The 11663-nt window shown below is 37.6% G+C and overlaps 1 protein-coding gene across 3 annotated transcripts in view; it reads left to right on the plus strand.

Annotated features, from left to right (window-relative positions):
- The first annotated feature begins 429 nt into the window (after positions 1 to 429).
- The window catches only part of SLCO1C1 (solute carrier organic anion transporter family, member 1C1), a 70162-nt gene continuing 58928 nt past the window's right edge, over positions 430 to 11663 (plus strand). For all 3 annotated transcript variants that reach the window (XM_010855929.1, XM_010855930.1, XM_010855928.1), the window contains exons 1-2: positions 430 to 558; positions 1956 to 2097. In XM_010855929.1, coding sequence (XP_010854231.1) covers positions 430 to 558; positions 1956 to 2097 — 271 coding nt within the window. The remainder of the gene's footprint in view (positions 559 to 1955; positions 2098 to 11663) is intronic.

Below are 11663 nucleotides of genomic sequence, written 5' to 3' on the forward strand. Positions count from 1 at the left end.
AATTCCAATGAATTCAAATGGCTGAATTCCTCTTCCTCACTTCCTGCTTGCCTCTAGTTTTAGTTGGCAAGACCACAAAGTTAGCAAAATTCTCCCTCTTTATTTATTCCAAAGGCAACATTTAAATTTATTCTTTGCTATAATGAGGCTTACTGGAGGGATTGAGAAAGAATGCTGGCTACAGACTCCCAATAGCAGGATTACTTAATCAGTTATCCTGGTCGATTTTAATTGAAAAACTTTGCCAACTTACTGTGGTAAAATAAGGGAGCTTCACATAGTGTTATGTCTACAGAATTGTGATCTACTGTGAAATAAAATCATTGTTTCACAAACTGCATGGAAATTAAAACTGGATGTGTACTAATTTTTTTTTTTTTTACTTTAAAAATCAACTTTGACAGATCAGAATAAAGGAACTTTTTCAAAATGGACACTTCATCCAAAGAAAATATCCGGTTATTCAGCAAAAATTCCATGCAACCTGTTGGAAGGCTTTCTTTTAAAACAGAATATCCCTCCCCAGAGGAGAAACAACCCTGCTGTGGTCAACTAAAGGTAACAAGCAATTAAGTGATTAACAACCCTAAGTGGTTAACTGAAGAGTGTCAGAGAATTTGATAGAGTCATGCTCTTGGCTCCCGATCCAGATATTTTCTACACATTGTAACTACAAGTGAGAAATTTTTTCCATTTTAAAAAATAATCTTAACTCATGGTTGCCAGGGGGAAGGATGGCGGGAGGGATAGTCAGGGAGTTTGAAATGAACATGTACGCATTGCTATACTTAAAATGGATAATCAACAAGGACCTACTCTATAGCACATGGAATTCTGCTCAATGTTATATGGCAGCCTGGTTGGGAAGGAAGTTTGGGAGAGAATACATACATGGCCGAGTCCCTTTGCTCTCTACCTGAAACTATCACAAACATTGTTAATCAGCTATACCCCTGTACAAAATACAAAGTTTAAAATGAAAAATAAAAAGTGATCTTAGATGACATTTATGAAAATCACATTTTGCCAGACAGCAAAAGCAATCTTTGCTTGACCATGCAGGTTAAATTTCTAATTACTTTTCTGGCTTACTTGAATGTCCCTCCTAAACAGAAAGAAGAGAGGTAAAAGAAACTATTATTTATTAAATATCTACCAATGATCAGTTACTATGCTATGCACAGTTGCAACATTTAATCTACAAAACATCCATTTTATTCCTGTTCTATAAACAAAAATTTTGACTTTCCTACTCACATGGTAAGGGACAGAATTCCCTTTTAAATGGAACTCAATGTGTCTCCAAGTTCCTGTACCTTCTTCACATCAAACATATTCAATGCTTTTTCCATATAATCTACCTATGGATACTCCATCACAGACCCAGGAAAAACAAAACACACAAGCCAGATATCAAACAAATATTTTGTTCATTGAATAAGAATCTGAGTGTTGATTTAACTTTAATACGAACTTAATCACTAGGAATAGTAGTTCTACTTCTCAGTCTATTGTGTTCCTGCTGGAACATGTACCATCCTTGTGAAATACAGTCATGAGTAATAGACTTGTGATAACATGTTAAGTGTCTAGTTTATGGTTTTTATTTTCTTACCTTTCAACGGCTCCTTCCTCCTTCTGCTTCCCCAAGCAATGGATTTTCTTTTCAAAGCCAAGACACCTTTAAATATCCTTTGGGGAGGGGAGGTGAAAGGGAAAAAAGAAATTCGATATACATTATAAATGAAAATCTATTACTTCTAAGAAAATTTGAATTTTTAGAACTTCACCTGAGCTTGAGGTGGGAAGAAGACTGTTACTGTGCTTGAATGAAATCGTCGATGGTAACAAGCTTGTTCCATGGTTCTTGGTTTGTGTTTGTCTCTTTGTTTATCAAATTTCCAGTTTTAGGTCAGGCTGGATTTAGACTAAGTGTGACCTGTCATATTTTCCAGGTGTTCTTGGGTGCCCTGTCTTTCGTATACTTTGCCAAAGCACTGGCAGAAGGCTATCTGAAGAGCACCATCACTCAGATAGAGAGAAGGTTTGATATCCCTTCTTCACTGGTGGGCATTATTGATGGTAGTTTTGAAATTGGTATGTATTACAGATACCTGACTTTACTTTTAAGTACAAAGTTTCTAGGCATGACTGAAGGACATCCTCACTGCACATTGTTATCTGCTGTATGTGTAAAATCAGACTTTATGTGTAAGATCTTATTTGGACATAATTTGCCACGGCCTTGGGCTACAATGTGTACATATGTGCTCAGCCATGTCCGACTCTTTTGTGACTCCAGCGACTGTAGCCCACCAGGCTCCTCTGTCCATTGAATTTCCCAGGCAAGAATACTAGAGTGGGTTGCTATTTCATTCCTCAGGGAATCTTCCCGATCCAGGGATCGAACCCAGGTCTGTTGCATTGCAGGTGGATTCTTTACCACAGAGCCACCTGGGAAGCCCTGTGCTACCAGGCAATTTGTTCTCTCCAAGTAAACAATTAACGTCCTGTCCCAGATTTTCTCTATCATATGACTCACACACGTTTTCAATCAGAGTGAGATTTTTTCAAGGAGAGAGGGTGAAATGCTGCTGGTATTTTGAGTTAGAAGTATATAGGAAACATCTTTACAAAAGTTATATTCTGGAAGCCCTGTGATTCAAAATTTGGAAGAATTCAAAGGAGGTCTTTGAATTATTACAATAAAATTTTTACAATAAAAATGTATTGTGATAATTTAAGAAAAAGCTAAGCCATAAAAGGAGTGTTTCTGCCCAGTGGCCTAGAAACAAGATAAAGGAATTCTATTAATAACAACACTAGAGCAAAGCAGGAACCAAAAATTCTACTCTCTGGGGTCTTTGGTTAGCCACCAAATCTATACTTCCTCTTAGGACTTGAAAAGACCAAGAGATTTTAGTCACTGTTTTGGAAGTATTTTAAAGAGTATAATCCCACTTACTCATCTTCCTAAAATGATAAACTAAGAGTCTTTGATCTTTGGTTGAAATAAACAAATTAGTAGCCTCTGTGGTCCTTACTGCCTATTGAAATTCAAGTAACGTGCTATAATAATGGCTCCAGGTTTGGCTTCACTTGAACCTTTAGAAGAGTGAAGAAATATTTTTCAACTCTTCAACAATTACTTTTTTCATTCTGTTGGGTCATAGGCTAGCAAGCCCTGTACTTGGCCTAGCTTTTTTTTAAGATTTTTTTTTAATTGAAGAATAATTGCTTTACAGTCTTGTGTTGGTTTCTGCTATACATCAGTGTGAACCAGCCACAGGTATATATACTTCCTCTCCCTCTTGAACCTCCCTCCCACCTCTCTCCCCATCTGACCCCTCTAAGTTGTTACAGAGTCCCGGTTTGAGTTCCCTGAGTCATAAAGCAAATTCCTATTGGCTATCTATTTTACATATGGTAATATATGTTTTCATGTTACTTTCTCCATACATCTCACCTTCTCCTTCCTCCCCCCACCCCACCACCCCCACCATATTCCTAAGTCTCTAACTGAAGACATAGAGCCTGGAGTCAGTGACAGAGACATCAGTGGTTTAACTGAGAAGCCTTACCTGTCTGAAGCAATGCCCTGGAGCAATGCCCCACATGTATGAAGAAGAGGGCAGGCAGGAAGACATGGTGGTAGTCTTTGCTCCAGGGGAGGAGCGGGGAGCTTACCATTCATAGGGGGAATTCATTTCAGGTTGGCTCATTTGTTTCCCAGGGCCAGTAGGAGACACACCCCCTCATTGCCCCTTTGATAAGCTATTCTGTGGAGATGTTCTGATCTGAAGTTAGAATAATCAGTAGCTGGAGGGGCAAGTATATAGGAAGGTCAGTCATGTGAGTAGGGTGTAACTGAAGCATGCCATGGTTGGACAGGGGATGTGCAGAGAGCAAGAGAACAGTTGTCTTGGGTGACCTGATCATACAAGTTCATACTACGTATTTCAGTTCTTACCCTAAATAACTTGAGAAGGAAATGGCCACCCACTCCAATGTTCTTGTCTGGAAAATCCCATGGACAGAGAAGACTGGTGAGTTACAGTCCCTGGGGTTGCAAAGAGCTGGACATGACTTAGTGACTGAGCATGCACCCTAAATAACACAGTAAGAATGAAGAGAGTATATAGGTAATCTTTTACCTTCAGATTTTTGCTTCCCAAATCCATCTTTCATCACCTTATCAGAAAAAAATGTCTTGGATCAGTGCTAGTCAAACATTAACATTCACACGAATGACTGGACAATTTTGTTAAAATGCATAGACTGATTCTGTAGGAAGGGAAGTAAGGTCCTGCATATCTAACAAGTTTCAATACAATGTTAATGCTATTCATCTGTGTAACAAGTTTATGAAACATCTGATTGTATCACTCCCTTGTGTAAACTCCTTAGGTCAGTGGTTCCCAACCTTTTTGGCAACAGGGACCAGTTTCATGGAAGACAATTTTTCCATGAATGGATGGGGTGGGGGGAATGGTTTTGAGATGATTACATTGCAATAAGTATATTACATTTATTGTTCACTTTATACCTATTATTATTATATTGTGATATATAATGAAATTACTGTATACCTCACCATAATGCAGAATCAGTGGGAGCCCTGAGCTTATTTTCCTGAGCTCAGGCAGTAATGTGAGCAATGGGGAGCTTCCTGTAAATATAGATGAAGCTTCACTCACTTGTCCAGTGCTCACCTCCTGCTATGTCCCCCGTTCCTAATAGGCCACAGACTAGTACTAGTCCATGGCCCTGGGGTTTATGGGACCCCTGCCTTAGATAGGTCTGGTTAGTAGATGTATTCTTTGATGCCTGCCCTACCTACAACCCCAAATAGAATGGAAAACCATGGATGAACTTCCCTGGTGATCCAGTGGTTAAGAATCTACCTCAAATGCAGGGGATGTGGTTTCAATCCTTGCTCAAGGAAGATTTCACATGCCTTGGGGCAACTGAGCCTGGGAGCCACAACTACTAAAGCTTGCATGCCCTAGAGTTCATGCCCCACAATAAGAGAAGCTACCACACAATGAGAAGCCTGTGCCCTACAACTAGAGACTAGCTCCTGCTTGCCGCAACTAGAGAAAGCCGGCACACAGTAATGAAGACCCAGCACAGCCAAAAATAACAAAAAAGGCCATGGAGAGTCAAGGTAAAGGTAACACTGCATCAAGAGAAGAAACAAGTACAAAGAGGAAACTGATGCAGATCAAAAGAATAAATTAGATTTACAGAAAGAAGAAATACACAGATATAAAATTATACATGAAATATTTCTTTGATTATTGCTTACTCTAGGTTATAGTATAAAAACATTTTAGAGCTAAAGAAACTTAGAATCTGTTTCAAACTTACTCTTAGATTCCCAGACCCCAGTGCAAAACTTGAGAGGATGTATATTTAATAGAGGATACTAACGTTACATAGGAAGTGAAAAAGGACCCTGAGTCTAAATTCATATTAACCTTTCCAGAGCATTCGAAGGATAGAAATTGTTTACTGGATTAGATGCAATAAAAGTCCTCTTACTTCCATTGCAAAACTTTATCCCAAACATCAAGGGATTGCTCTAGTTAATTGCAAGCCCTAGTTTTCCAGAAAAGTGGGTTTCCTGACTATAATTTTAATTCATTCCTTTGTTTCTCTCCACATTCCTTCCTTCCAGTGTTCTGGACCCATTCCTACCCTCTGTCTCTAGCTTTAAATTATTCAATTATTTTTTAGAGAACAATTTCATTTATCTCTAATATCAATTGTCATTATCATCTAATATCCACATGCTGGACATTCCGTTTCTTCCCAAGTATACTGGTTTTCCCCAAAGGACTCTTTCTCAAACAATGGCCAGGAAAGTAAAATTTTTTCTATATCAAGACCTACTAATATTTCTAGATATTAATTCGTTACAAATATATTCCCAGGTGTTTTCTTCTAAATATGTAAAAGCTTTTGCTTTTTAAGGCAGTTTTGGGTTCACAACAAGAGTGAGCAGATAGAGATTTCTCATATACCCTCTACCTGCACACATTCATAGCCTCCCGCATTATCCACATCCCCCACCAGAGTGGGACATTCATTATAGTTGATGACATACAATGACACCTCATTATCACTCAGAGTCCAGAGTTTACATTAAGGTTCGCTGTTGGTGTTATGTAGTCTATGGGATTGAAAACATGTATAATGACATGTATCCACTATCATAGTATCATACAGACACTGTCAGTGCCCTAAAAATCCTCTGTGCTCCGCCTATCCATCCATCCTTACCCACCATCCCTTGGTAACTACTGACCTTTTAACTGTCTCCATAGTTTTGCCTATGTCAGAATGTTATATATTTGGAAGCACACAGTATGTAGCTTTTTCAGATTGGCTTTTTTCACATGGCAATAAGCATTTAAAGTTCTTACATGTCTTTTCATATTGGGTAAATAATTTTTTTAGCACTGAATAATAATGCATTTTCCAGATGGACTTTAGTCTATTCATCTGCTAAAGGACTTCTTGATTGCTTCCAAGTTTTGGCAATTATGAATAGAACTATTATAAACATGTGCAGATTTTTGTATGGACATAAGTTTTCAACTCTATGGAGGAAATACATTGGAGCATACTTGCTGGTCTTACGGGAAGAATATGTTTTGTTTTGTAAGACACTGCCAAATTATCTTCCAAAGTGGCTATACCATTTGGAATGAGAGCTCAACAACAAATGAGAGTTCTTGTTACTCCACACCCTCTGCACAATTTAATGTTCTAGATTTTGGCCATTCTAATAGATATGTAGTGGTGTTTCATTTTTTTTTTTAATTTGTAGTTTTCTGATGACATGCAAACTTGAATATCTCTTTTCTGTGTTTATTTGCCATCGGTGTATCTTTGGTGATCTGTCAAGGTATTTAGCCCACGTTTTAAACAAGTTGTTTGTGTTCTTATTGTTAGATTTTAAGCATTCTTCATGTATTTTGGATAACAGTCCTTTATCTGATATGGCTTTTTCAAATATTTTCTCTTGGTATGTGGCTTGTCTTTTAAGTTTCTTAACATTGTCTTTCATAGAGCAGAAAATTTTAATTTTAATAAAATCTAGCTTATAATTTTTTTCTTTCATGGATTGTGCTTTTGGTGTTATTTCTAAAAAGTCATCACCAAACCTAGGGTCTTCCCTGATGGCTCAGATGATAAAGAATCTGCCTACCAATGCAGGAGACCCAGATTCAATCCCTGGGTCAGGAACATCCCCTAGAGGAGGGAATGGCAACCCATTCCGATATTCTTGTATGGGAAATCCCATGGACACAGGAGCCTTATGAGTTACAGTCCATGGGGTCGCAAAGAGTGGGACACAACTGAGTGGCTAACAGTTACACCCAGGGTCATCTAGGTTTTCTATGTTATATTCTAGAAGTATTAGAGTTTTACATTTTACATTTAGATCTGTAATCCATTTTGAGTTTATTTTTGTGAAAACTAAAGTTTGTGTCTAGATTCAGGATTTTTTGTTGATTTTTTTTGCATGTGGGTCAAGTTCTTCCAGAACCACTTATTGAGAAGACTATCTTTGCTTTATTGTGTTGCCTTTGCTCCCTTCTCAAAGACTAGTTAACTACAATTCATGTAGGTCTTTTCTGGACTGTCTATTATGTTCTATGTATCTGTTTGTCTTTTCTTTCACCAATGTCACACTGTCTTCATTACTATGGCTTTATAGCATGTCTTGAAATTGGGTGGTGTCTGTCCAACATTTTTTTCTCCAATATTTTGTTGACTGTTCTAGGTATTTTATTGCTGGCTGCCTAGGTATTTTACTTCTCCATGTAAACTTTAGAATCAGTTTGTCACTATCCACAAATAACTTGCTGTGGTTTTGATTGAGATTGCATTGAATACATAGATCAAATAGGAAAGAACTGATGTCTTGACAATACTGAGTCTTCCTATCTGTGGATGTGGGATATAATCTCTCTCCATGTATTGAGTTAGTTGATTTCTTTAGTCAGAGTTTTATAGTTCTCTTCATGTAGATCTTGTACATATTTTGTTAAATTTATACTTATTTTAGGAGGTGCTAATGTAAATGATATGTTTTTAAACTCCAGTTGTTCACTGCTGGCATACTAGAAAATAATTGACTTTTGTGTATTAACTTTGTATCCTACAACCCTTCTATAGTCACATATTAGTTACAGGAGTTCTTTTGTTAATTTTTTCAGACTTTCTACAGAGATGATCATGTCCTATGGGAAGAAAGACAGTTTTATTTCTTCCTTTCAAATCCGTATACCTTTACTTCCTTTTCTTGTTCTATTGCATTTAGTTGGACTCCCTGTACAATATTGAAAAGCAATTTAAGAGGACACATGCTTGCCTCGTACCTGATCTTAGTGGAAAAACTTTGAATTTCTTACCATTAATTATGATATTAGCTATGCTTTTTGGTGGTTTTTTTAAAAAATCAACTTGAGGACATTCCTCTATCTTTCAAGTTCATGTAGGTTTTTTTTTTTTTTTTAATCATGATTGGTTGTTGAATTTTGCCAAATGTTTTTTCTGCACATATTGATATGAGCATGTGATTTTTCTTCTTTAACCTGTTGATGTGATGGATTACATTAATTGATTTTCTATTGCTGAAACAGCCCTGAATACCTGGGATAAGTCCTGCTTGGTCTTAATGTATAATTATTTCTATATATTGTTGGATTTGATTTGCTATTATGTTGTTGACAATTTTTGCTCCTATGTTCAGGAGACATTTTAGTTTTCTTTTCTTTTCTTGTAATGCCTTTTCTGGTGTTGGTATTAGGGCAGTGTTACCCTCAAAGAATTAGGAGGTATCGCCTCTCTATCTTCTGAAAGAGGTTGTATAGAATTAGTATAATTTCTTCATTAATTGTTTGGAAAAGTTCACAGTGAATCTATCTGGATATTGTACTTTCTGTATTGGTAGAATATTAACTATTGGTTCAGGTTTTTTAATAGATATAGGTGTATTCAGATTATCTGTTTCTTTCTATGTGAGTTTTGGTAGATTATATCTTTCGATTTGAATTCTTCCTTCTCATCCTTTGTATCACTGTAATTAATCATTTTATTTCACTTATATATAAGAAAACATGCATACATAAGAATACATCACTGAAAACATTTTGATATTATTTTGAACTGTTATCTGCTAGACTTATTGCAAATAAGAAAAATAAAAGTTTTAAATTTATCTGCACTTATCTCTTTTTCTCTTTAGTTACTAAGTCATGTCTGACTCTTGCAACCCCATGGACTGTAGCCTGCCAGGCTCCTCTGTCCATGGGATTCACCAGGCAAGAATACTGGAGTGGGTTGCCATTTTCTTCTCCAGGGGGTCTTCCTGACCCAGGAATCAAACCCAGGACCCCTGCATTGCAGGCAGATTCTTTACTAACTGAGCTAAGAGGGAAGCCCATCTTTACTTAAGTCTTCTCTGAAGCTCATCCTTTCTTTATCTGAGATCTGAGTTTCTGAACTTTATTATTCTTTTTTCTCTAAAGAACTTCTTTTAACATTTCATTCAAGGCAGGTCTACTAGAACCATTTCCTCAATATTTGTGTGATATAGTATTTTCTCTTTGCTTCTGAAGGATAACTGCAGGGTACAGAACTTTAGGTTGGTGGATTTTTTTCTCTCAACACTTTGAAATTCTTTCTATACTCCTTTCCTATTTGCATGGTTTTGGAGGAGAAGTAAGATATAATTATTTTCCTCCCCTATAGGTAAGGTTGGCTTTTTCTAAGAAATTATGTCATATTTGATTTTCTATAGTTTGAAAATGACATATCTGGTTTATAGTTTTTGGCAATTATCCTGCTCATTGTTCTCATAGCTTTCTAGATCTGTGGTTTGGTGTCTGACATTAATTTGATAGAAATTCTTAGTTGTTATTTTTAAAAATATTTCTTCTATTCCTTTGTCTCTTTCTTCTCTTTCTAGAATTTCCATTACCTGTATGTTACATCTTCTATAGCTCCACATCCTTGGATATTCTGGAATTTTTTTTCAGTCTTTTGCCCTTCACTTTTCTGTTTTGGTGTTTTCTACTGAAATATCTTCAAGTCAGAGATTATTTCCTCAACTATCTCCAACAAGATAATCAAAGATATTCTTTACTTCCATTACTGTGTTTCTGTTCTCTAAAATTTTTGTTTATGGATCTTTCTCAGAATTTACATCTCTCTGATTTACATTGCCCATTTGTTCTTGCAAGCTGTTTACTTTTTCCATTAAAGATCTTGGCATCTTAATTATAGTTGTCTTACATTTCTGGTCTACCAACTCTGAAATCTCTGCCATGTCTGATTCTGATGCTCTCTCTGTCTCTTTCAAAAGTTTTTCTTTTTAATTTCAGTATGTCCTTTTTTTTTTTCCTTCATAGCCAGAAAAGATGTACTGGATGAAAGGAACTGCTATAAATAGGCCTTTAGTAATGTTATGGTAATATATGAGGGAGAGAAAGCATTCCATGGTCCCATGGGTCTTAGGCTCTTAGTGAGTCTGTGCCTCTGGACCGTGAACTTCAGGTGTGCTTTTCAGTCCCCCAACCCCTCATTGGTGGGACAGGATAGCTAGAATGGCTGGAGTTGGGTATCTCCCTTCGCCCAGGTCAGCTGGGCTCTGATAATGCCCCAGCAGGTTAGACTCTGGTTACTCAGATCAGATCAGATCAGATCAGTCCCTCAGTCATGTCCGACTCTTTGCAACCCCATGAATCACAGCACGCCAGGCCTCCCTGTCCATCACCAACTCCCAGAGTTCACTCAGACTCACATCCATTGAGTCAGTGATGCCATCCAACCATCTCATCCTCTGTTGTCCCCTTCTCCTCCTGCCCCCAATCCCTCCCAGCATCAGAGTCTTTTCCAATGAGTCAACTCTTCGCATGAGGTGGCCCAAATACTGGAGTTTCAGCTTTAGCATCATTCCTTCCAAAGAAATCCCAGGGCTGATCTCCTTCAGAATGGACTGGTTGGATCTCCTTGCAGTCCAAGGGACTCTCAAGAGTCATCTCCAACACCACATTTCAAAGGCATCAATTCTTCAGTGCTCAGCCTTCTTCACAGTCCAACTCTCACATCCATACATGACCACAGGAAAAACCATAGCCTTGACTAGACGGACCTTTGTTGGCAAAGTAATGTCTCTGCTTTTGAATATGCTATCTAGGTTGGTCATAACTTTCCTTCCAAGGAGTAAGCGCCTTTTAATTTCATGGCTGCAGTCACCATTTGTAGTGATTTTGGAGCCCAGAAAAATAAAGTCTGACACTGTTTCCACTGTTTCCCCATCTATTTCCCATGAAGTGGGGGGACCGGATGCCATGATCTTCGTTTTCTGAATATTGAGCTTTAAGCCAACTTTTTCACTCTCCACTTTCACTTTCATCAAGAGGCTTTTGAGTTCCTCTTCACTTTCTGCCATAAGGGTGGTGTCATCTGCATATCTGAGGTTATTCATATTTCTCCCAGCAATCTTGATCCCAGTTGGTGTTTCTTCCAGTCCAGCGTTTCTCATGATGTACTCTGCATATAAGTTAAATAAACAGGATGACAATATACAGCCTTGACAAACTCCTTTTCCTATTTGGAACCAGTCTGTTGTTCCATGTCCAGTT

This window comes from Bison bison, unplaced genomic scaffold (genome assembly GCF_000754665.1).
Source record: "Bison bison bison isolate TAMUID 2011002044 unplaced genomic scaffold, Bison_UMD1.0 scf7180017864370, whole genome shotgun sequence".
Lineage (NCBI taxonomy): Eukaryota > Metazoa > Chordata > Mammalia > Artiodactyla > Bovidae > Bison > Bison bison.